Source organism: Apis mellifera, linkage group LG1 (assembly GCF_003254395.2).
Source record: "Apis mellifera strain DH4 linkage group LG1, Amel_HAv3.1, whole genome shotgun sequence".
Taxonomy (NCBI): Eukaryota; Metazoa; Arthropoda; class Insecta; order Hymenoptera; family Apidae; genus Apis; species Apis mellifera.
Genome location: NC_037638.1, coordinates 10,874,214 through 10,901,498, shown reverse-complemented (window position 1 = coordinate 10,901,498; position 27,285 = coordinate 10,874,214). Strand labels below are relative to the sequence as shown.

General features: G+C 26.6%; 3 protein-coding genes across 16 annotated transcripts; 1 reads left to right on the top strand and 2 right to left on the bottom strand.

Annotated features, from left to right (window-relative positions):
- Positions 1-379: 379 nt before the first annotated feature.
- On the bottom strand, positions 380-18,200 carry LOC410061 (type I inositol 3,4-bisphosphate 4-phosphatase). 10 transcript variants are annotated; one of them, XM_016913778.1, is made up of 18 exons: positions 18,112-18,200; positions 9,537-9,718; positions 7,100-7,192; positions 6,258-6,413; positions 5,915-6,115; positions 5,684-5,838; positions 5,403-5,575; positions 5,160-5,301; positions 4,946-5,061; positions 4,780-4,866; positions 4,433-4,593; positions 4,172-4,355; positions 2,922-4,051; positions 2,403-2,668; positions 2,082-2,299; positions 1,639-1,961; positions 1,274-1,541; positions 380-1,089 (listed from the first exon to the last, which is right to left on the bottom strand). In XM_016913778.1, the coding sequence occupies exons 2-18, from the start codon at positions 9,664-9,666 to the stop codon at positions 957-959; spliced, it is 3,936 nt and encodes a 1,311-aa protein (XP_016769267.1). In that variant the 5' UTR covers positions 9,667-9,718; positions 18,112-18,200; the 3' UTR covers positions 380-956. The 10 variants fall into 10 exon arrangements, with proteins under 10 accessions (XP_016769267.1, XP_026301912.1, XP_006568670.1 ...); XM_026446127.1 differs by lacking the exon at positions 18,112-18,200 and adding an exon at positions 11,333-11,435 and having other exon boundaries at positions 6,258-6,439; XM_006568607.3 differs by lacking the exon at positions 18,112-18,200 and adding an exon at positions 11,333-11,435.
- On the top strand, positions 11,543-22,691 carry LOC725150. The gene is made up of 19 exons (XM_006568615.3): positions 11,543-11,814; positions 12,869-13,110; positions 13,248-13,519; positions 13,628-13,869; positions 13,957-14,115; positions 14,198-14,321; positions 17,067-17,169; positions 17,657-17,882; positions 18,144-18,291; positions 18,383-18,681; positions 18,774-18,981; positions 19,374-19,982; positions 20,416-20,570; positions 20,633-20,794; positions 20,879-20,988; positions 21,046-21,222; positions 21,295-21,387; positions 21,456-21,597; positions 21,738-22,691. The coding sequence occupies exons 1-19, from the start codon at positions 11,779-11,781 to the stop codon at positions 22,062-22,064; spliced, it is 3,834 nt and encodes a 1,277-aa protein (XP_006568678.1). The 5' UTR covers positions 11,543-11,778; the 3' UTR covers positions 22,065-22,691.
- Positions 21,623-26,856, bottom strand: LOC725105 (UDP-sugar transporter UST74c). Of its 5 annotated transcripts, XR_003306514.1 has the most exons (5): positions 26,077-26,854; positions 24,562-24,917; positions 23,717-23,940; positions 22,960-23,436; positions 21,623-21,774 (listed from the first exon to the last, which is right to left on the bottom strand). XR_003306514.1 is itself a non-coding variant. In XM_026446131.1 (4 exons), exons 1-4 carry the CDS (start codon positions 26,484-26,486, stop codon positions 23,259-23,261), a joined length of 777 nt encoding a protein of 258 aa, XP_026301916.1. In that variant the 5' UTR covers positions 26,487-26,856; the 3' UTR covers positions 22,781-23,258. The 5 variants fall into 5 exon arrangements, 4 of the variants coding, with proteins under 4 accessions (XP_026301916.1, XP_026301914.1, XP_026301915.1 ...); XM_026446131.1 differs by lacking the exon at positions 21,623-21,774 and having other exon boundaries at positions 22,781-23,436; positions 26,468-26,856; XM_026446129.1 differs by lacking the exon at positions 21,623-21,774 and having other exon boundaries at positions 22,781-23,436.
- Between the last annotated feature and the right edge of the window lie 429 nt (positions 26,857-27,285).

Below are 27,285 nucleotides of genomic sequence, written 5' to 3'. Positions count from 1 at the left end.
TATATATATATATATATATTATATATTTTTTACTCTGCATGTATGTATTGTGTGTGCGTACATATATTTAAATGAAAAGATAAAAGTTCATTTAAAATTTAATTTGTACTCTAACAAAATTTTATATTTCCTCTGCAGAATATCCGTACTCACACACACTTAGTTTCGTTGCGAATTTAATATTATACATTTTATTGCCGATGAGATTAATTCAAAAGAAAATAGAATGATCTATTAATGATTAAATAAATTCATAATAATTAAATAAAATGATTCAAATGAAGAAATGAATTTTCAGAAATATATGTGAGAAAAATCAATGAAATGTGATAATCATCACAAGTTTTTTAACTCGAATCATCGATTAATACTTCTTTAATTAATTGTTCATTAGTTTATTGTAAGAAGACCAATGTTTATCGATGATTAAATTTTAATTTTATCAATCAAGATGTTTTACTCGTACGAACATTATCATGATGGAACATTTTTTAATAAATACAATCATTGGCACATAACGTGAATTTTGATAAAATTTTTAAATATCTTATTACATTTTCTATATCTTTATCTAAAGTAAAGTACTATATACAGAAATAATAAAAATACGTCATTTAAAAATTTTACAATCTTTGTTACTAACACGCGATAGACTAAATAAAATGGCACTCGCTTTCGTTTCCATGATAAATCAATCAAGCACACCTATCGTGTGCATGTGTACATCATACCAAACAAATAGAATTTTTGATTTCATAACGATTTGACTCGTGTCTTATCGAGTCTAAGAGAATAAAAACTACATATATGTATATATATATGCATAATTTGTACAAGTAAAGTTCGATCTAATTTAATCCATTTTTTTTTTGTTTTTCATATGAATGGATTCATACCATATTGTTATCATATACACTCTGGAAAAATCAAGTATTTTTACTATTTAAACCTCTTTTTTAAGTTTGCGCCGATCCATAAGTTCCTGTTGGTGGACGATACAATTTTGGAAATGTCAGTATTTGCAAACTATTAAACGCGTATTTCCGGATTCCAATATTTTTCCATGTATTCTCTCGCCGACATCCTTCGCTGTAATTAAAATAATATTTATTGTATAAATAATATTCAATAATATTCACATTCTAATTAAAATAAATATTTACTACTATTTAAATATATTTTCAAAACAATTATATTAATGTATATCATACATAACATATAGATCACACACGCGCGCGTGCATATATACACATTATTTTCTATAAAAATTAACCTTCGCATACAGTCGAGCGCTCTTATGTATTCGTGCTCGGCTAGATGATACTCGGCTGTTAAGATGTTCACTTGTTCCAACGTAACAGACATTCCAGTGCGATCTTTTGCACTTTTGCAGCTAGTAAATCTCAAACCGCGCATTCTCCGACAAATTTGAGAGGATAATTGTAAGATTTCAACATTCTTATTTACTTTGGCTTGAACACTTGCTTTTAAATTAGTCATCAGTTCTACTAAAGTTTGACCAAGTGGTGATCTTGCACCAACTAAATCCGATAAAAATATGAACGAGATGAATACGAATATATATATATATATGTGTATATATATATGTATTTAAATGAAAAACCAACATAAACTTACGTCGTGTCGACGATGTCTCTGTCGGCAAATTAAGTTTTTTGAATCGTAAGTAATACTCGTTTAGTCTTTCAAAATTATCCATATTGCTTTTTTCTTGTGGTTTAGTGGTTCCGAGACTTTCTGCCAAGGAAGCCATTTCATTAATACCAACGTTAAAAAAAACAGGAGTAACATTGAAGGAAATCGTTTGTCTAGAAGAAGGGACTAGCGGAAGAAGAGAATAAATCGCATCTGGGACTGGAAGTATCACTGTTAAAGCTGCTCGAGAACCAAGCACTTTTGGTAATGGTTGTTGAAACGGAGCATTATTGTTTCCTTCAAGCCTAAAAAAACATATTTATATATAATTATTTATTATGATAGAATATTTGTTAGAAAATTTTTTAATCTTTTATTATACTGAATACTAATAATATAGAGTACATCAATACTTTGATATTAACCTTGGTTCGATGCCACATCTGGTCAATGTAAAAGTTACTGTATGCATATCTTCTATCGCTACAGTCATATCTCCCCACATATCTATTTCATCTCCATAATAACTGAGAAGACCTTCAAATGAAACTAGGGGACCAAGAGTGGTCAAGATTAAAAGAAACATAGGATCAGGTCTTTGACACCAAAGTTTTGCCATCAATCCCGATACTAGACTAGTCAACTAAAATCACAAAAAATTATAATTAGAACAATAAAAACTAAAATGAAAAATAATAGCAATGAGATAATATTGAAAAAAAAAAGAAAATATGTTGCAAACTTACTGCTTGACTGAAACAGACATCTCGTCTATAACGAACATTGCAAGCACGTTGAGCCGCTTTTGGATCTTCTTGCACCCTGAATACCGAATGAGTCAATCGAGCAGTTTTCAGCAAACCATCCATAGCTTGTCGTAGTTTTTTCATACTTGGTCTTAGCTCGCTTGTCCAATCGACGATCGAGGCAAAATCTAGACCCTCGGTGAATTTATTCCTTTGTCCCGAATTGCATTTAATCACTCTCGTCATCGAATCGACAGCTTGACACACTTCATAATGAACAATATGTATATAATATGAAGTATAAATAAATCAACTGCCCAATAAATCGATTGTTTTCTATCTTTTTTATTAGTTCTTTTTCTTTTAAAAAGAACGTGAAAACTGATTTCGCGAATTTCGCGCAAGCACAATATGAATAATATCCACTTGCAACATTTAGCGTAAATCGTTTCTCACGCACCTAACTCATATTATAATAGCAATCAAAGTTGAAGAACAATCGAAAATCTAATTTCTTACCTTCTTTAGCTTTAGAAAAAGCTGGCATCGTCATTTCCGAACCTGGACTCAATTGTTGTCGAAAATTTGAACTATTTTCCACGCTTTCAAGCAATTTACTCGATTCGTCATTTTTAATATCATTTTTTGGTTGAATTGTTACAACTTGGGCATTTTTATTACGATTATTTGGAATACATCCTTTTAGACTATGTGATCTTCCTACAACATTTTTATTTCGCAATCGTACTGCGGGACTGCTGCACCTTCCACAAAGAAATTTTACTTTCGATACTAAACACATTACGCTTGCTTCAATATTTAATTGAGTTAGATCCCAGGGCTCAGGTTCGTCAGTAGGTTTATAATAATTAGCAGAAGGTGAATTGCACATTTTTTGAGTATCTAAAAACCGTTTGCACGGATCAATGTCAATTTTGATTTCCTCCTCTCTTTCCTCGTTATTCTCGGATTTGGTGTTAGCAATAGTTTCATTAACAGGATTGTTCCCATTGTCGACATTTTGATTAGTTTCCATGCAATTTTCTTCAATTTCAGAATTCTTACCATCATTTTCAACATCAGGAAAAATAACAAAATTTTCTTCGTTCCTTTCAACATTATCCTGATTAGTATTAATATGATGATTTACGTGAACATGTTCGTTAAACGAAGCTGTATAACCATTTTTATCTTTTATCCACAAATCTTTCATGCATTCTGGCGTATCTGGCGTAACAAAATCATCAAAATCAGGACTTTTTAAATCAAAATTCAATTGTTGTGTAATCCTTTTGAAAGGAGATAACGATTGATTTGTTTTAAAATCTAAATTGAGAGAATTTTCATTCGATGTTTCGTGAACCTTAGCTACTTTATATTCTTCTAAAAAAGTTAATGCTTCCTCGACCAATCCAGGATCCCAAAGACTAAGCAAAATTCTAGTCTTTGTAATCATATCTTCGCAAATTGGTAACATTCCACTGGTTTGTTTGTCTTTTGCAAGTTTCATTAAAGCACGCATCGCATCGACAACATCTCGTCTAAGTTGCTTAATCGCCTGAATGGCATCGTGTGCCATAATTATTTTTGATGTTCCTTGGTACAATTGATTATTACGCGTTGGTGATTCTTTTAAAGCTTGTAACAACCTAAAACAGTAATATCAATAAAAATATACATTCTTCTTTTTTCCATTCTTTTTCTAATTATCTATCTTTTTCATTCATTCGCTTTTGAATCATTTCATTAATAAATAAACCATAAATCACCTAATGAGTCCACCATTTTTACTTTTATGCGAATGCGCGGTAAATGCTCCAACAGTAATAAAGTCGTAAAATCCACATCTGTTTAGAGTATCATTATGCACCCACATTCTTTGAAGATGTAAGTTAACAGGTGCAAATTCAAGAGTTCTATCATTCCTACGTGACGATCGTTTGAAATAACTTCCTATAAAGGCCATTTTATATTAATAAGATATTAATTTATTTCAATTTGATAATAAATATTTGCTCTTTTAGTTCTACCTTTAAATGCAGCCAAATTCTCTTTAGCTTGAGAATAAAGATGTAAAAGATGAAGATGACGATCGAGCAATTCTACTTGCTTTGTATGCCAAGGTTCTCGCAATTCGCCCATACCAGCCACTTCTTGCAATAGCTCTTTTTCTTCTTGAATCCAAATTGCACTATATGAATAAAAATTAAATTTTTAAATAAACAAAACAATCATAAATGAATTTTGTTATATTATTAAAATAATGCATGCAATATATATTAAAATATAACGCATAAGATAAATACATAAAAACAATAATATTTGACCAATATTTAACAAAGCTTAAATGATATGGTATAAAATAAAATTAGCTTACAGTAAATGTTGTGGAAATTGGAAACAAAGTTTACTTTCTGCCATAATTTCATGTACACAAATATCTCCACCTAAACCAGAGTGAAATCTGAAATAACAATGCAAATTTGAAAAGAAATTTGATAATACAAAAAAATGAATATTTCATAATACAAATAAAATTATACCTGTATGTTTGTATATATGGATTGGCAAAAAGAAGCTTAAGCTGTCCTTGATGCGGTAATTTGATTTTTGTTCCTAATCTTGGTGGTAATGATTGGGATCGTCTGTGTGAAAGTATCTAAGAAAAGCCAACACACACCAGAACGAAAAGAGAAACTACAGAAATTGAAAATTTGAAAATGAGAGAAGAAAGTTTTGTAATGAATCAACATTTACCTGATGATTGCCTCCAGAAGAAGCTTCTTTCGATGGAGTACTCTCTGTGCTATTTCCTCTGTCTTCTGCTTCTAAATTCCATACGTTAATTGTTAAGAAACCAACTGTTGTTGTTTTTGTCGACTTCAAAGGTATTCTTAATCTAAAATGGTTTGATTGCTAGTCAGAGACGCGATAGAATGAAAAAGTGAACAAACAAATTAGCAGTAAGTAAAGATATAAAATGAGAGCTTATAAAATTACCTAGGTGTATCCTGAATCGTATTCAACGTAACAATTGCGCTTCCAATTGGTGTTGCTGTTTGGCTTACACGTTCCCTAACATCATACGCGGATATTCTTACTTTTGTTTCAGTGCTTAGGCCATCACTTGTGCGAAAAGTTATAGTTGTTAAGAAACCGGGATTGCTGCTTCGCTGAGAAAAAGATAGAAACACGCGTAAATAAAAATTGGCATTAAAAATAGAAACGAAAATGAAAACAAAACTAGAAATGAAACAAAAAAAACAACAATTTTATCATACCTCTACGACTTCGGTTCGCGCATATTTTATCCAGGTTTTTGAATTTTTCACTTGCACATCTATTTCTAGAACAGGATTAGGTGGTCGACCATGACCGTCACAAAGAAGATTATCGCATGCTAATGATATTTCACATATTGGTATTTCAGCAGGATCTGAAAAATAATGAATTAATTAAAAAAAAAAAAAAAATGAATGATCAACAAACTAATAATTTGATAACAATCAAACCTGTTGAAATTGCACGTTGTAAGCGTAACATATGGATATCGGTATCGTGTTTATGCCCACTAAATGCTTCTATGCGTTGTTGCAATGCTAATAATTGACTTCGCATGCACTCATAACTTGCAAGTTGAAGAGCTTGCAACCAACTGTCTCTTTCCTCAGCTGAGTTTGCACCTAATGCTTGGAATAAACCTCCGTCGAAAACTGAAATCAATATATGCATAAATTTTAAATTTTTAAATTTTAATTTTTTCACTTTCTTATTTTCGGCGTTCGAGAATCGTATTAAATTTCATCACCATATTTCCTTTTATCATTTTTTTTTTGGAAAAAACCAAATGCTTACCTATACTAAATCCATATGGAATCTGATTGCTCGGTTGCTCCACTCGAACAAAACATTGTTCGAGAATTATCACACCTAATGGTTCCGACCATTGGTCCCGCGATTTGAAATAAAATAATAAGTTCCCCCGCAACCTGCACCATCTCTCCAAACTTACTATCCAACAGAGAACACCAACAACCCTGTGTTATTTTGTTAACATCTTTATCAAAATTTCAAAGGTAATTTTGTCAGATAATTTTCTTTCCAAAATGAAATAGACACGAAAGAAATCAAAATGGTATATACATATATACGAAATGAAATAATAATATTTAAATCTTTTTTTTTTTCTAATATATTATATATATATATATTATATACAGAACATTTATAAACATATTCATATATACGCAACGCAATCGTTTGAAAATACAATTCTTATGCATTTTGAACACAAGCCATTAGCGAATCACTAATAGAAATATATTAAAAAAAAGCATGCGATCTATGATAAAATGATTATTAGTGAAAAAAATGATTTTATGAAATGTATCATTCAATTCAAAAAATAATGCAAATTTTTCTCGAAAAAGAAGCGCATTCTACTATTATCAAGAATTCTTTTGAGCATAGCGAAAGTAGTAAAAAGTATAAAAATTTGTAAATAATGAAGCATTTCCCCGAAGCGATCTGCCAAACGTTGTCGAAAACATGTGTCAAAGGAATATTTGATGAAGGAATCAATTTAGTCCAATTTTGCATGTAACGAAAAGCGTGTTATTCCCGATTAATCGAGTTTACATGGTGAAGGGAAGAATTTATGTGAAAAATCAAAAAAAAAAAAAAGAACTCGAATATACCTTTACTTGTACTGGCTGTAACGCAACTGAAGTCTCGTAGTGTCTTATGTGTTTTTCCCTTTTGACATTTGTTGTTTGATTTTCTACCTGTACCTGTAAATTATACGTAGCTACAGGTAGCTTAATTAATATGCTCTAATATGAACGCAGTCAGATGTGGTTTTTTTTCGCTATTTATTCGTTTTTTTATTCGTAATAACATTACATTCCCCTATAACTTCACTATCTTTCGCTTCAAATCGCAAATATAAACGTTTAGACGACGCTTAATCGAATCGAGATAAGACTGAGATCGAAATCATTATAATATTTATTCATTATATCAAAAGTTATCTTCTTGAATGTATAATTTCAAGTTTTACATCCCTATTAACTCACAGCTGAGGAAGTTTATAATGAATAAATATTATATTGATTATAATGATTAAATTCTAAATTTTCATCTTATCTTATCTCTTTCTATTTCTGCCTATTTATTTGTTTCTAAGTGTTTAATTACTGTATTCATATATCAATATTGAAACAAGAAGAAATAAATTTATGTTGCTAAAAGATTTTCATAAGATATTTAAATGATATTAAAAGTTTTCATTAATATACTTAAACGATTCGCAATGAGATGTTTTCATAATTCTTAAATAATCGTGCACACGTCCAATAGAAGAATTTTGACTGAGATTCGAAGGCATATTCGATTCGCAGAAATACTTTTATAAAAAAAAGAAAAAAAGAAAAATAACATGTTTAACGAATTCAAAAATTTAGAAATATAATCTACGATAAATTGAGGTACAAGATTGTTAAATATAAAATGTCACATATATATATGGATAAAAATATACATATACATATATGTATGTGCATAAATATGAATATACATATATAGAATATTCCTATAACTATACATCCCAAATTTATTATCTAATATTAAATACAGCAATAAAATCATAAATTTGACTTTCAACTTTTTTAGATTTGATAAAATTGAATTACGGTGATGTTCTTATAACTTAAATCAGTGTTTTTTTTTTTTTAAATTAATAACATATTTTAAAATTAAATTTTTTTTCGGCATATTATATTATTAAATAAAAATTTTTTTCTTAAAATCATAACACATTTTTCATTTTCACTTTATTATTTATTTGAACAGTAAAAAAAATATCACTAAAAATAAAAATATTTATAATACTAATATATACATTTTAAATATAATATATATTTTTGATTATCATATTGATCGATTTTTCAATATTATTTATAAATATTAATAAATATTATTTTTGTTTTTACGTTTGGTAAAATTTTAATAAAATTTTCGCGATATATTAAATAAAATATTTTTATATATATTGGTTATATAAGGTATTTACCGAGAACACTGACTTAATTTTTTATTAAAACTAAAATCTTATTACATTAAAATCTAATTATTTTAATTAATTATTATTATTATGTCTATAATAAACTGATATAACAGCAACATAATATATGTATATAATAGCTGATAAACGATATATGATATATAAATGAATGATATATCGAAAGAATCAAGCATTTCCACTTAATAACATATATATCATATAATACATGAATATCATACTATTATATATTATAAATATATGTGGAAAAGAGATATGTATATATATATTCAATTCGGGATGTTTCGTAGAATTCAAATAAACTTTATATATGAAAATTTTACACGAGTTTAACAAATTCTTCGTATTCATTAGAAATAAATATTAACATACTTAGAATTAAAACAGAAAGGTTTTTTATATTCGTCGTTTTATTAACTTATTATATTTCGTTTATTAGATAAAATAAATACCGTAAAATATTTCACCAAGAAATACGCAAACGATTTTATAGTGGAAATGACGACAATATAAAAATCAATTTATAATATATACATAGCATATAATATATATATAGTCAAACATCTTATTCGCTCGCATACGAACCTCGATCAAATTGAAAATATATTTATACTATGTCAAATTGTGTTCTTTCAGAAAACGGATGAAAATGGACTACGTTAATTTAATATCATTAAATACTAAGAAAGATATATATATACTAATATCTACACCTTTGTCAGGTCTTAGATTGTCATTTGTCTAATTTAGATCTTCATTTATTTGATGATCTTCATTCGTTTTGCATTTCGCAATGAATACACAACAAAATCCAGTCAGTCGTTGACGAGATTTATAAGAAGATATTTCAAGAAAGAAAAGGGATTATCCCTACAAGACGAAGAATTTGCGTATCACGTGAGTTTATTTTCAAGGATAAAACATACAATTTAGATAAGAAAAAAACATGCGCCGATCGAAATAATAAAAATACATACATAATTCAATCGATTAAAAATGTGCGATGAAACGACTAAATATTACTTTTATTTTTAAGACTAAATCTAACCACTCACTTTCAGTTCTGCGAAAGAAGCCTTCTTGACGTTCACGCACGTATAATATACCCTCTTTCTCAAATTTCTGCGAAGGTTGTGTAGCCAAAGTCAATAGTTCTTGCTTGTTAAACCGCATCGCGGAATACATCCATCCAAAGTAATAACTATGTTGTCCGTTATGTACTATTTCTTCTTGTTATCTGTCAAGAAATAAACGATTAATAACACGTGCATCACATCTTTTAGTGTCATGTCAAAAAAAAAAAACGAAACGAAACGAAACGAAACGAAACGAAACGAAACGAAACGAAACGAAACGAAATGAAACGAAACGAAACGAAACGAAACGAAACGAAACGAAACGAAACGAAACGAAATGGAACGGAATGGAACGGAATTAGAACAGTAACATGAATTAAGTAATACAGAATATGAAATGAAATAAAAATTAAATTTTATCTGTAATTTTAATTTTTATAGGATTTTCTATAACTCAGCAAATAATTTATTTATAGAATATATAAGTATATAAGTTGACAATCTGTCTATAAATCCATAATTATTTGTTTTCGCATTAAACTTGGTTTTTGTGAAAACTGAAGAGCAAATTGATAACTAAACAAATCTTATTAAAAAATTGTTTTATGAAATTATGGATAAAAATATAATAGAATCTATATAATATATTCTTATAAAAAACATAACATAAACTAAAAAAAATCTTCAGCTTCAATTATTTAAATTTTAAATAGAATCATATAACTATCATTTAAAATTTATTCTATTTCATTAGTGACATTAGATTTTATTTTGTTCAAAAATATATATATATATTGAATTCACATTGCGATTCTTCTATTCTAAATAATTATAAATAGTTACAAATAATATAGTATACAATAGTTATAAATTTCCACTTAAAGTTTAAATGGTCAAAGTTATAAGATATAACTCAATTTGAGCTGTCTTTTTATTATTAAAATAGATTTAAAATAGATTTTGTTTTCAATCTAATAACAGATTATATTAACAAGACCTATTTAGTTTCTATCATGAAGGCGCTTTAGCAAATTTATATTTGTATTTATATTGTCAATTTGCTAACAAATTCTTTAAACTGTATCAAATCTATAATTTTTTTAAAAAGAAAAAGTATGGACAGTAACAAAGCAGCAAAAAAATTTATTGTTCATAAATTTAATTAATTAAAAAGATTTATAATCTATCATTTTTTGTATATATTTTGCACTTTTTTTATTCTTTTTTCCCTTTCTCTGGTTGCTAAATATCTTTAACACTTATTTAACTATATTTTATATTGGTTATTATTTTTCTTTTTATTCTAATATTTTCAATAGTATATATTTTGCAGTAAAAAACACTATTAATAAAAATAAAAATTTTAATTTATTAAATAAATAAGAAAATAAATTTATATTACAACGTTATACGTAAAAATAAAAACAGAAAATTTTATAAAAATAAAGAAAATTAGGATTGATTTCACTGTTTGCATCTCCTTTATATAATAAAGAGAATATTGTCTAATATCTTTTCAATAATTAGTTTCAATGAACCGTTTTTCTTTATTGTGATCGCTCCATCAAACGCATTTCATTTTTCTAATCACTATTAAAATAATTAATGTCAGGTTAATAAAATTTATAGAAAATGTACATTTACTATTATATATAATCACATTCATGCGAAAAATATGAAAATAAAAAAACATGCTTGCAAACATAAATTCACAAAATTATCAACAAATAAAAGGCAGTAGAATAAAATGACTATCGAATGAACATGATGTGTACCGTTTTTCACATCTTGAAACAAACATGTATTATGGACGACTATGGACAAAGAAACAAGCGGTCGCGGACATTACTGTCGTTTGCATCGTTCAACATCGGTATATTTCGTAGATTGCCGAATATTGCCGAATATTATCGACTAAACTCGAATACTTCCGAATATAGTCGAGAAATTATAACACTTGACGAAGAATAGTTTATAATGCAGTAGTTTTCAATCATTTATAGACAAGAAATGAATAATTTTCAGTTATTAATGTTGGTAAATTGTTTCTTTGCAAATTAGTTTTTATTTTTATTATAAGGATCTGGTTTTTATATTATATCAACAAGTGAATGAAGTTTTTCGTGAAATGGTGAAATCAACTTAATTAATATATTTGGATTTTGGACAAAATTTAAAAGTTAATTGAATGTAAATAAACTGTATATTATAATAAAGAATCATGGAGTCATTTCTATCCACGTCGAAAGCAGTTCTGGTACATTTCCATTTTGTTTTAAATATTTTATCGTAGTGAATAAATTCTTAAATATATCGTTAATTATTAAATGTGTGCAATGATCATTCGGTTCTCATTACTAGTATTTAAAATAAACGTTATAATTAAACTATAATATTAATATATAAATAAATTAAAACAATTTAGCTTAACTGATATTTTACTTTTTTATATTCTTAAATATCATTAGTGGAAATAAAAAAAGTATAAAAAATAAAAAAATTTGTTGTTATATAATGAAAATTAATTATTACTTTTCTTATAATTATTCATTTGCATAATAAAAATAATTAAAATAAATAAATTTAATAATAAATTAGTAATAAATTTAAAATTATATCATATTAATTACGAAGTTAAAATTAATGTTAACAATTAAAAATAAAATTAATAACTTTCTATTAATATCTATTAAATGATATTAAAATAATATATATTTATTTCATTTTTTTTAATATTTAATGAATAATTAATATTAATTTAAATTTTAATCAATTGATAATAAAAATTATAATTATAATTACTAATTTTATAAAAATTATAATTACTAATTTTGATAAATATTAGAATTTCAATTTGTATCTTTTACGCGGCATATAATTTTCAAATTTAAATATTAATTGCAGTAAATTTTAAGAATATATTATTATATTTTCAAATATATATTATATTATATAAAAAACATTATTCTCTAAATGTTACAAAAATAATCTTAACATAGATTTATAAATTTAAAATATCTATAAGAAATATAAAATAATTGGCTATTTATATAATTGTTATATTGTAAAAAAATTATAGATAAAAATTATTTAAAAAAAAATAAAAATATAAAATTAATAAATAATCAAAACACATGACAGATTCAAAAATACAAATAAAAAATATAAACACAAATAAATATTATTATAAATATTATAAAAATTAAAAATTAAAAAAAGTAAATACTTTTAAATATAAAAAGGGAGGAAAATTTATTTAGAAAATAAAAAAAATAAATATTTAAAGATTATTATCTTATATATTATTATAGTCAAAGCTATTCAATTACAAAAGAATCCGCATCGTTTTGGGTAATGGAACTTGCGATTTAGATTCCGCCATATCAACATTAATTCAAGCTTTTTCTGAATATTTGGATGGAATAAAAAATAACGAAAAAGATTTGGCAGTTATTCCATTGATGAATATACCTGAAAAAGAATATCGGTTAAAAACGGAAGTCGTATTTTTTATGAAACGTCATAGCATATCCTCTAATTTGCTCATATTTCGGTAAGTTTAAAAAAAATTTTAAAAAAAGAATCCAAAGAATCAATTCTAAAAAGAGTGTTCTATACTAAAACTTAATGATAAAAGATTAAAATATAAAATATATTGAAAATTGATTTGTAAAAAATTATAATTTCTAGGGATCAAATAGATTTAAAAGCTTTAAAAGAAAATGTGGAAATCAAATTGGAAATCGTGCTTGTCGATCATCATAATCTTCCAAACGAAGATATGTATCTAATGGAATCTGTAATTAAAATAATCGATCACAGACCACAAGATAAACGATGGCCATGGACAGGCAGGAAAGTGTATTTGGAAAATGTAGGTAGCTGTGCAACTTTAGTGGCGCGAAATTTATTTGATAAACATCCAGAAGTTATAGATTCACAGATATCGAGTCTTTTGCGAGGCAAGTAAATAAAGTTGTATTAATTTTTGTTTTAATATTTTTTAGCGTAAATTTTATTAGATAATTGCGATATTTAAACATAGCATTATGTTTTTATGTAAACGATAGGTCCTATTTTGATCGATACATATAATTTATCGAAAAAAGTCGATCGTGCTACTTCTATGGATATTGAAATTATAGAAGCTCTCGAAAAAATTGGATCATTAGATCTAGATAGGGATAAAGTATTTAACGAAATCTTCAATGCAAAATCTGATATTAGTGAATTAACTGTTGATGATCTTTTGATCAGAGATTTAAAAGAAACCTCTGGAGTGCCAATTACTGTATTGCCTATATTAGTGAAGGTAAAATAAATTTAATCGATTTACATGAAATTTTTATTTATAGTATAGTATATAATGTAATTATATAGTTCATGTGCGACACTTTAGGATTTTCTGGATTTACAAGGAAGTTTAAAAAGTCTTGAAAATTTTGTTCTATCTAAGAATATCACAATCATTATTGTAATGGGATTGGATCTTACTTCAGAAAAAGTGTTTCGAGATATTGCTGTTTTTTCTTTGGCTACTGATCAATTGAAAAAAAAGGTTAGCATTTTAAAATATTTTTATTCATTCTGTTTTTTTATTCGATCAATTTGTAATTATCGATTAATTTCAATATTACCAGATAATAGAAGCTCTATTGTCTGCACAACCATCTCTTGAATTGACATTGATTAAAGAAATTAATAACAAAGATGAAAATTTTAACTTGGTTCTTTATGAGCAGAAAAATGTACGTATTACGCGAAAACAAATCTTACCAATCATTCAAAACACTATTTCATCCGAGTGTCAGTGTTAAAAAAAAATTCAAATGACAAAAATATTTCTTAACTTTGTGGGTTTTGTTTAAAATAAATAAGTATTGAAATATTTTATTTTATTTAAAATGAAAATGTAATAAGAAAAAAATATAAATAATATATTAATTTATTTCATTAAATGATACTAAATATAATAAATGCAATTATATACATGTAATAATATATGTATGTATGCAACAAAAATTTAATTTAAGATTAAGTAAACTATTCTAACTAATAAATCTTTTTTAAATTCCAATGAATAAATATTTGTTTTTATTAATTTATCTGTTCTCATTAATTTATTAAAAATTTTTCTTATAATCATATTATTTAAATTTCTCTGCTCATTGAAAATAAAAAACATAAAACAAAATTAAAAAAAATCCATATAATAATTCTTATTTTATATTAGTCATATTTGTATTTTATGCTCTATATTAATTCAAATTTTGATATTATCAATCTTAATATATGTATATAACAATTTCAATATTATTGCAATAATCATGCGAATATATATTGGAAGGATATTCCCCTATAACCCCTTTCGCCCCACTCCTATCTTTGAGCAAGCTCACCGCGAGCCGATACCATGGATGCTGGACTAAAGCTTTGGACCAGAGCGGAGTTTGCATCGAACTACGTTTCGTTAGAAATACTAAAACACGAGCATACGAACGAGCGTGTTCAAAAAGAGACGGAAATCGAATTAGATGTGAGAAAATCTGTCAATTGTACAGTGCAAGTGGCAACTGATTTTTAGGAATTTCTATTTTTTCCTTATTTCTTAATTGAATTGTGCAATTATATATACGATACATATATCTGTATATATATACATATATGTATATATATTTATATAAAAGAAATTGAAATTATACAAGAGGTGCATCTTTCATTCGATTAGCTTTACCAGAATGTTGAAATTCTTTAATTTTTTGAAACTTTTCATTCTTATAATACATGGAATAAGTGAAAAGCGTCGAGCTTAAAAGGTAAGAACTTTTAAGATTATTTATTCTTCAATTTATTATATATAAAGACTGCAATATATAATATAATAATATGTTCAAAAGATATTTTTAATGATCGATGCAACATATTCCATATGGGTGTGGAAGAAACTTAGTAATTATTAATAAAGATCGAATGAAAGTTGTATTAATAAATAAAATAATTAAAACGCGTGCTAAGTATTTTTAAATAAAAGAGAAAAAGAAAGAGTTTCAAAAATTAAATAATTAAAAAGGAGGAAGAAAAATCAAAGAATATTTTTCATAGGATATCATAAATTCAAACTTTTGAAAATTTTATTAAATGTCATTTAAAAGAAAATGTTTCCTTTTAAGCAATTCTATTTGAAAAATTAAATGAAATTTAATTTGAAATTTATTATCTTAAAACTTACTTTGTTTATAATATATATGAAATCAAGATCAAATAATATCTTTTATTTTCTTAATCATCTTTAATAATTAATATAAATATATATCAGTCACAAAAATTATTATAAATATAAGTATATAGATAATACAACAAAAAAATATTTTACAAAAATTAATAAAATTTTCGGAAAAGAAAAAAAATGACTTATATTTTATGTGATTGCTTTTACGTTCATATGAAAATGAAACATAGTAATAATTAATTGTTTGCACAATGTGGACAGAGGTACAAGTAAATGAAAATGAGTCGATTATGGTCATGCTCTTTCCTGCGCCACGCTCGTATTGATCGTACTTTACTTGTTGCACGCATATCCATCCAGGATCCCGTGCGCATTCTCTAACCCTCTTTGTCTTCATTTTCCATCAGTGAATCTAATTAACATATAACTTGCATATTGTTGATTGCTAATATCAAACCTGGTTATTTATATTTATTTGTATTTATTTGTGTTGCCATTAGAATTTTTCAAAATCTATGAACATTAACATGTTTCATTATCAATTCAAATATAAAGTACATCATAATACATATATATGTTCAAGATATAAAAGAAATAGAATTAATAAGCTAAAAGTTATTATAATTTAATAACGAATAATAGTCGAATGATTGAAAAATTGATCGATAATATAATAGTTACAATTTCAGAAATTGAATAATGTTAGCAAAAGACTCGATCTATCATGAACTGTGAAGAAAGTGAAAATAGTAGAAGTACCGGAAATCGAGATGCGGTGCACGTTAACTGTCGTCTCATTGGGAGTGCTTCTGGTCACAAGTACTCACGGAGAGAATACAGCCAAGAACGTTTTTGGTAAGAAAGAGAAACAAGAATATAAACTTAATAATAATAATAATAAAAAATTCAAATTTTTTCTAATTATATAATACAATAAATTTAATGATGACAATAACAATGCAATAATAAGAAAAGGAAAAAAATATATATATAATAAGATTCTATGTAATTTATAATAATAACGAATGATGAAGAATAAACACTTAAATATTAACAATTTAATTAATATAATAAAAAAATAAAATCATAATGATGTGATCATTATACAGTATTTATCATATCAAATGAAATAAATATATATCATTTAATTTTTTTCGAATTGCAGCCATTCTTGAAAATTGAAAATCTGAATAAAATCTTAATGCATATGAAAACAATATTGAAGAAATAGATTTGAAAACATACGTCATATATAAGTAATATTGCTTATTTTACAGGTCAGTGTATCTTCCCACTTGGTATGGAAGAAGGAAAAATTCCAGATGATGCGATCACCGCTTCTTCTAGTTATGAAACAAAATCAGTGGGGCCTCAAAATGCACGGTAAATTCTTTATATTGCTAGATTATATAGTTTTGTTATTTATATATGATATAATCGGCTAGAGAGTAATTTTTCATAAAAAAATAAATTGAAAAATTTTCAAATTTGATTTATTCAAAAACGAATCTTCAAATAAAAAAATATTATTTTTTCTCTTTATTTTTATAAGAAATCACACTATTAAAATAGGATACACAATAATTAGAATTTAAATTATTTGATCTTTAATCCATTTTCTTTCTTCTTTTCATTTGAATAAAAAAAAAAAGAATAAAAAAAAATAATTATATTTTAATATTAATATTACTATATAAGTAATGGTAAAATATGTATTTTACAATACATATAATCTAACAATATATATTTTTAATCACTTTCATTTTTGTAAAATGTTACCAATATAATGCGAAACAAAAATTATATCTTTGATGATTAAAATTATTATGATTTATCAACGACTGCATTTTTTATTTTTATACATTTACAGAATACGACAGGAGAAAAATGGCGGTGCTTGGTGTCCAAAAGCGCAAATTAGCAGTGCGATACGGGAATATTTGGAAATTGATCTAACGAGAGATCATCTAATAGCGTGGACCGAAACTCAAGGACGATTTGGTAATGGTCAAGGCCAGGAATATGCAGAAGCCTTTTTTCTCGAATATTGGCGCGACACAAAATGGCATCAGTATAAAAATTTGAAGGGTGACAGAGTTCGTATCTGTAATAAATCGATCAAAAGTCATCTGCGTTGCTTCGATTAAGTTTCGTTGTCAAACGTATATGTACATGTATATATTTATATACATTTCGCGATATTAAAAAATGCATAAAAATTCTTAATATTACTCGTAAATATTATTAACTACACTAAGTAATTTCTCGAGAGCAAAGCAAGACGTCTTTGATAATTATTGATATCAAGAAACTATTGTTACATACCTATTTGTACATTAATACATCAATCGTTTCAGGTATTACGTGGCAATAGTAACACTTATTTGGTTGAAAAGCAAAAATTGGATTTACCATTCGTCGCGAGCAAAGTTCGATTTGTACCTTACAGCCAACATCCACGGACGGTTTGTATGCGAGTTGAAATTTACGGATGCATATGGGAGCGTAAGTATTTTTATTATACATTTTATTTACAAAAGATAATACTATCGCGAATATTATCGCGCATATATCACGATTATCGGTTTTTCCCCAGAGTATGTCGCGAGTTACAGCATGATCAAAGGACCAATTCTTGGTCCTGGAGGGAAAAATATCGAAGATTCATCATATGATGGTATTGAAATTGACTCTCTTCTTGTAAACGGCCTTGGTCAATTAACGGATGGCATATTAGGTGAAGTTTCCGAAATTCTCACTTCTTCAACAAATGGTACAAACTGGGTAGGCTGGTCAGACCGCACTACTGTCCAGATTACTTTTTCTTTTCAAGAGTTACGAGAATTCGAAAATTGTTCTATACATGTTGCGCGTATACCGGAACTAGAAATTGAGGTTCGTCATTATCTTTGTCTATGTATATATATAAATGTATATATATATACACTTATACATTTTTTAAAATTCTTAATTTCTAATTTTTTCAGACATTTTCACTAATACATATTTGGTTTTCCTCTGATGGAGAAAACTATGAATCGGAAGCAGAAAAATTGGTGGGCTTGATCGATTCTAGCTCGTCTATTGCCGAAACAATTTCGATTCCTTTGCAATCTAGAATAGGACGATTTGTAAAAATGGAATTCGATCTTGCTGCAAAATGGTTGTTGCTTAGCGAAATCACCTTCCATACTGGTAAAGAATTTATGGCTAGGTCTTTTTTTAGATTATTATATAACATGCTATTCAATAGTTATTCAATAGTTATGGACAAATATATAAAATATTAAAATTAATAAATATAATTATCAATAATTATTACTTATAAAAGTTAAAAATAAATTCTATTTATTTATATTTTGTTTTTGCGAAATATATTTAAAAATGTTTGTGTTTAAAAAAAATAAAAAAATTTGATGCAATATCTGTTCATAACTTTGCTCACAAACATTACATACAATTAAACAGTACATTAAGTAATTACTTCTATCAAACTAAATTGAATAACACTCATAAAAATAAATTTCAAGAAAAAAAATAAAGTTAAATATTGAATTAATAACTTATTAATATTTTATTAATTACAGGTAGTAAGAGTAAATCAAATGATTTGAATATTTTGAACGATCGATCATTCGAAATGGATCAAAATCGAAGCGAATTACGAATAAAATCTAGTAACTCCTTGGATTCAATAATATTGGGTTTTAATGTAACAACGCTTTATGAAATTCATGAAAACAATTCGACACCAGATGCCTTCCCCGTTGGTACTTCCCAAACATATATTGGACTTGTTAGCGGTTTACTGACAGTGTTTGCTCTTTTCTTAACTTGTACAGCATTCTTGATCAAACAAAGAGGTCGTAACAAGGTAGCTTTGTTACAAAAGCATACGGCTCTACTCTGTGATTCATCTACACCGGGTATTGCGATCTCTCCGAAGGATGTTAAACTTTCAAATTCAATCGTAACTGGATTATCATTAATTCGTAAACCTATCATTATTGCTGCTTCTGATAACTTACCTGCTCGATCCAATACAGATTTACGAAGAGATTCCCAAACTAGCGTGGCCGATTCCGAAAATAATCGCAATTCAACTTTATATGAAAGAACGTATAATCTGTTCTCTGAAGAAAATCTTGTAGTTACGAAATCAAATGTATCCGCACGTATATCTGAATCATGTTCTGGTGAGTTTGATGAATATTAATAGATTTGATATTCATTTATTTGTTTTCACATCAGACGTTACGAATTTTTCTTGACTCTCTATCAATTAGCTTTCTCTGATACTATTAGTATCAAAAAATATATTTGTATTTATAAACTTATCAAAATCTTCTTTGATTCTAAATCTTTTCCATCCATCTTGAAATTCAAACTTTCAAAATTCAGAGAAGATTATATCTATACATATTGATAACATATTCATGATTAAGAAAATGTAAAAGAAAGAATTATAGAGAGCCTACTTATATGTATACGTATATAATGTAAAAGGAATAGTTTTGTAAATTAAGAAAATAATAGTGTGGGTTATGAATTTGTCATTCCCTTTAATTAACATTACATTATTATATTTATATGTTAAACTCAATTTTTTTTCTATTTAATATATCTTAGATTTTAAATGCAACTCGAGCTTTATGACAAGCAAATCTACGGAAATTATAGTTCCAACTACAACATATTCATCGAAAAAGATATTTTATTCACAATCAGGAAAATTGAATCAAAGAAATTATGAAGGATATTATGCAGCAACTGATATTTTAACGGTAAGACAATGAATAAAATATATATATTTAAAATATATATTAAAAATATGATATATTTATAGAAGAAAAAAGAAACTTCATCAACTTCGAGTCCATTCACACCGCTTCAAATTCGTGAAAAAGGCCTATGCTTATTACATACCATTGAATCTTACAATGTCCAACGTATTTCTAGACACAGATTACGGATTTTAGATAAACTTGGAGAAGGAAATTTCGGTTTGGTAAGAATGAATAATATTAATAAATATAAAATATAATTGATAAATATAAAATTAAAATAATTAAAAACACATTTGGCTATATAGGTCCATTTATGTGAGGCAAAAGGAATTACCAATCCGGAAATAGAAGCGATTCAAAATCGACAAACTGTAATCGTTAGATCTCTTTGGCGAGGAGTTGTAGATTCCTTAAGGTATGTTAATTCCAAAATATAATTGCATTTTTGATAAAAATATTTGTATGTATTTAGATTGGATTTCACAAAAGATATGCATGTCTTGGCAATGCTCCAAAATTCGAACATAGCAAAGATGATAGCTTTAGTAGAAGAAGAACCATTTGGAGCTATATTCGAATATGGTCAATTTGGAGATCTTCCTACTTTTTTAGAAAACCGTGAAAATTTGGATAACAAAGAAGATATTAGGTAAAAAAAATACCTTAATGATGTATCAAGATGTCATTTCTTCGTATTTCAATTCGTGTCTATTCTTCGCAGCTATGGCAGCCGTTTAAGTTTTATTATCCAAATTGCATCTGGTATGAAATATCTGGAATCCATGAATATTGCACATTGTGATTTAGCGGCTAGGTAATAAAATATTTGTAAAAAATAAAATAAAAGAAAACAAATTAATTTAATATCAATATAAATTCTAGAAATTGCATCGTTTGTCTCGATCTGAAAATAAAGGTATCCGATCATGCTATATATTGTAATAAATATGATCATCATTATTTCATCGATGGACATAATATAAAAATTCCCCTTCGTTGGATGGCATGGGAAGCAGTTTTATTGGTAAATATTATTTAACGTTTCTTATTTTCTTCTTATTTCTTTTTTAATATTATGAATATAATATATATATTTGTTCCTTTGTTCTTCAGATAGATATTTTCTAGTTTCTACATATTGCATTCATTTTTTCTGTTTCTCAGGGTAAACGTAGTTGCCGTGCCGATGTTTGGTCATTTGCTGTAACAATTTGGGAAATTTTTCGAAATTGTAAAGAAATACCATATGCAGATTTAACAGTCGCACAAATTTTAGAAAACTATGGTCATTGGTATCAAAGAGAAACGAGCATCGATAAGGAATATGATGATAATAATGATAAAAGAAATCAACCTCGAATTCCTTCACAGTCTGATCATTGTCCGGATAATCTTTATCGTATAATGAAAAAATGTTGGAGCACACGAGTTGAAGAGAGACCTAGTTTCGAGGAAATTCATCTATATCTCGAGAAATTAACCTTCGATTGAATGTTCCAGGTACTCATAATTGAGTAGTATGGACCAAACAATTACAATCAGCCAAGAAGCATCCTGTACATAAATTTCAGCTTTTTATGTTGATTTATTCTTCTTCTGCTTCGTCCATTTTTTATTAATATATTCCTAATATAGCTTATATCAAAAATATATCATAAAACTACTCCTTTCTATTAAAAACATCAGGATGCTCTGGCCATTAACTTTTAATGCTCAATTAGGTTTATGTATGAATCAACTTTGCGCATATATATATGTATAAAAATACATAATGTACATGCGAGAGAGAGAGAGAGAGAGAGAGAGAGAGAGAGAGAGAGAGAGAGAGAGAGAGAGAACTTATTGGATATATTTCCTGTGAACAAGAAACGCAAAGCTTTTTCATAAAAGTTATTATCTTATTTTTTCCAATTATTGGTTATAATCTACAAAATATTCTTCAATTAAATATTGACTCTTCATAACTAATATTAATATGCTTTCTCTCTATATGAATGCGAAATTGTATAAATAAATTAATAAAATTTATATCAGTTTGGAGAAGCATGCAACAAAAGGTGGACAAAAATACATAATATTAATTTTATAACGAATTTGATTTAGAATTCAAAAATTCAACAGAATAATTAACATGAAAGATATTATATTTTATATATATATGGAAAATTTAAAATATGTTACACTGCAAATATTATAATCGATAAAACTGCCAAATGAATAATTATTATTTAAGTATATATTCTGTTTATATCAAAATTTAGTCATTCGTAATAGTTTGTGCGCGTTACCACAAACCAAATGGGACAATCAATATTACAAATATCGTTTCATATTATGCGATATGTGATCTCAAAATGTAATTATTGATCAATTTACTAATACTTACCGAAAACTAGAATATTATGTCCATTATGATGCTAGTCAGATTGTTGATTGCTTGTAAATGAATCAACTTTTCATCGTATCGCGCGTATATGCACTATATATATACACAGGAATATAAATTTTTTAAAATTTCTGATTATAGCGATCGAAATATTTGTAATACAAATCATACGTATTCCATTAAAAATTATATTCTTCATATTTCCAACGTTACGGTGAATAAAAAAATTGTTATATACTACCTAATAACTTCTATTCTTGTTATTATATAACAGAGAAAAAAGCGTTTGAGATAAGACTTTACATATCATTATAAATATTTTCCATCGATATTAAAGGAACGATGTTTAATTCTCGATGGAAATCAACAAGAGGTTGTTCCCAACGTTCCTCAAAATAGATACCCAAAAGAAATTTTGCTTTAATTCCTGTATTAATAGCCCATGGAAGATAATGATCAAGATATAATTTTCTTTGCCTAAAAAATAGAATAAGAAATTAATTTTAAAAATTAATTAACAAAAATGTAAAAAAATAGTTATATATTAATATTATACATATATCGTACAAATATTTGGATACTATGTTACTATATTACTATAAAGATTTGTTTGGAAATTTTGATTCGAATAAAAATGTCTAAAATTTTCATTAAAATCAGAATTTTCACATAATAAATTATAAGATAGAATTCCAATATTTTTACGATTCAGTATATATTATAAATATCATGCATTTCATTTTTACATTTAATTTACCTTGGATGCAATCGAAATGCTCCAAATATCGCTCCGTTTAAACACATTGGCAAACGTAATTGCAATGCTTCTATCCATTTAACTGATACTTCCCCAAGCATTGTAGTTGGCATCAAAAGTATTGCATGATAAATATCATGTGTTTCTCGATATCGTTGCATTACATACGCCAATTCAGTATCTTGGACGAATTTGACCATAGTTCTTGAATCGGGAGATACATTCTATAACAAACATATATATTTTTTCAACACATTTATTTATAAAATCACTTACTAAAATAAAATAATGTATATTAAACTTCCTCTTAACTGATTCAATGGAACGAATTACATTAATCAATATTACTGTTTTATCATATTATTATTATTGTTTAATATCACACATCGAATAATATCATATATCAATTAATATCAATTTAATATCATTGTCTAAATAAAAATATATATAATATATATATTTTTATACATACATACATATATATATATATATGATATTTAATATCAATAACATAAAAAAATCTAAATATAATAAAATATAATATTATCAATACCGTAAATTAATATATAAAGGAATAACAATTTTTATAGAATATAACTTTTGTAAGTTCTAAGAAAAATTAGAATTCATTTCTTAATGATTATCAACCGGTTAAAATAGAAGTTAATTAAAACAGAACCAGATAAGAGAATAACAGATAAAATACTCATTATCAGTACTAATACTGATAATATTTAATGATTGTTTATATATTATAATGATAGAAAAAAATTATATAATATGCAAGAATAATGATTGATTTTTGTAATGGCAAAACAAAATGCGAAATCACTGAAAGAGCTTACATTTACTTCCAAGAAATCATAATAAATTTTTCCAAGAGTTCCTGCTGGTAATCGTTTTAACGCGGAAAAATCAACTGTTGAAGAGGATATGCGTGGTTTTTCGGCAAGAATGCGACATCCCTCAGAGGTTGCAAGCATTTGCCGATGACAATAGGAAAGAGCATCAGTACCGGTTGTTTCTGCCAAGCATGCGATCATGTCACCTCGATAAGGATTGAGAAGTGATATCGCAGCAGCACCAACTGTCAAAATCGCGCGTTGTACCGTTGACAGAGATATACGATGTTTCGCATAATCCATCGTGAATGATGATGAGACATCGCTGTTGTAAAATCTTCGAACTAGCCAGCCTGAAACTGATCAAGGATAATGACGATCATTCCTTTCTTTACAAATTAAATTTATTTCGCTAAAATAGTTCTATACACGTGCATTATTGATATATTGCACCTTTGAAATATGTATATGTACAAGTTGTATTTTACATCGCTGTTGCTGAAATAACTATTAGTATATTCATATCTTATTTGGTAATGTTATTATCGCTTTGGTACGTAGAATATATTATATTTACTTATAATTATTTATGATATTTGCTTTGTTCCATTTGCTCTTTTCGTATTTTCATTTTGCTCTTTTTCTAATTTTTAAGAACATTTTACACAGAACAGACAAAATGGCTAGTAAGAGAAAATGGAAAAACACAAAAAGAGATTGGGAAAAAAAGGAAAAAAAAATATAAATTATAAAAAGATGAAATTGAGATAGTTACATGGCACGATTTCATTTATATTGATCATACAGCTTGCACTTTATTTGTTTGTTCATCAGAAAGGGAAGAATATTTTGATTCAGTTGATTCCTTTCTTCGAAACGTTACCCAAGTATATATTAAACTACCAACAACGCTTAAATTCAATCCTATGAAATTTAACCATGTAAAAATATAATCACCACCAATGATCATTCCAAGATATGTAACACATATATTTTTTAAACATCCAATTATTGTAGTAGTTAACGCAGAATTATAAAGTGTACAAAGAATCATGCTATAGGATAATAAAAAACCCATAACACATGAAAGTCCAAACTGTATAAGGAAAAACACATTATTCCAATATGGAAATTCTAAAATTGAATGTATATCTCCCATCCAACACGCAATACTAATCGCTGGGACAATCATAAATAATGAATTATAATACATTAGTCCGTATTTTCCTAGTTCCTTTGAATCCAACTTCTTCTTCATGTAGACACCATTGGCAGCCGTGAAAAAGTCGTTTAACAGGATAAAAAAATAGCCCTCCGCATTAAAAGCAAGATCGTTTAATGCCGCTACTACAGCTCCGAGAATCATTGTATATACACTCAATTGAACAGAAATACGCGCTTTTATTCCGAGAATATAATATTCGGCGATCATCGTCATAAGGATACTAAATCGTCTAAGGGCGGTAAACATTGGAAGGCTAAGTTGTTTAGTACCACCTAATCCAAATATCATGTTACCGATGTAAATGATGGGTAATGGCCATATCTTGATACACGTTGCTCGTTCTAGGTTAGGAAACTCAATATAACGCAATTTTTTTGCTGTGAAAAGTAATACGATAGTAGCCACCATTTGTCCTATGCCAAGCAATTGAAACGAAGGAAATTCAAATGACGTTAGCACAGTTTTATTTACAACTGTGATCATAAATGAAGATAACCCGTAAAATAGGGCGGAACCAATTCTCGCGAATATCACATTTTTATGACTCCACGGCATACCGATTGAAATATAGTCTTCAATAATTTCTTCGCGCTTAATTTTCTTCTCTCAATTTATTTCGTTCCAATTATAATTTTCTTATTATTATTATTACACTGAATTTATGTCAAATTTGATAAAACGTACACTGATATAACCTTATCATTGTTCTATCCGTGTTCTATTTTTTCTCTTCTGCCTAAAGATGATTATTAAAAAAGATCTCACTATTCCATTGAATGAATGATGCTCAATATCATGAAGATCTATTAACAACATACATCGATCCTCCTTTTTTCTTTAATTATGTTCTTCGAATATCTTCAAATTTATATTATGCTTCATTGACACACACATGTATTTTATGTTACTTCATCTTGTACTACTTTATATTCTTATTTCTTCTTAAGCAAATAAGTGATTTTTTACTACGTTATATATGTTTTTTTTTATCTTTAATTAGAAAAACAAAAATACAATATAAAATACAGTAACATACAATTATATCGTTCATATTATACATTGGACTTAAAACATTATGAATATATGTACAGTAGACTATATATATATATATATATATATAATTATACTAAATGATACTATTTAAAATCATTAATTTCTTATTTATAATTAATTTTTTTAAATTTAATATTTTTTTATTAGATATAAATTCAATAAAATATATTTTTATTTCAAATTTATTTTTTTTTATTTATTTTTAGTTATTCTATTAAATAGTTTTTGATTGTTATATTCTGAAAAAAAATTTAGAAATTTAGAAATATAATATATGTTATTTTATTCTATTCTATAAATTAAAAAAAATTAATTAAAAATATCAATAAAAAATGTTTATACATATATTAATATAAATAAATATATTTATATTAATATATTAATATACGGATCATTAATAATATATGTATATGAATTTGTGCAAATTATATAATTATGATTGTTTATTA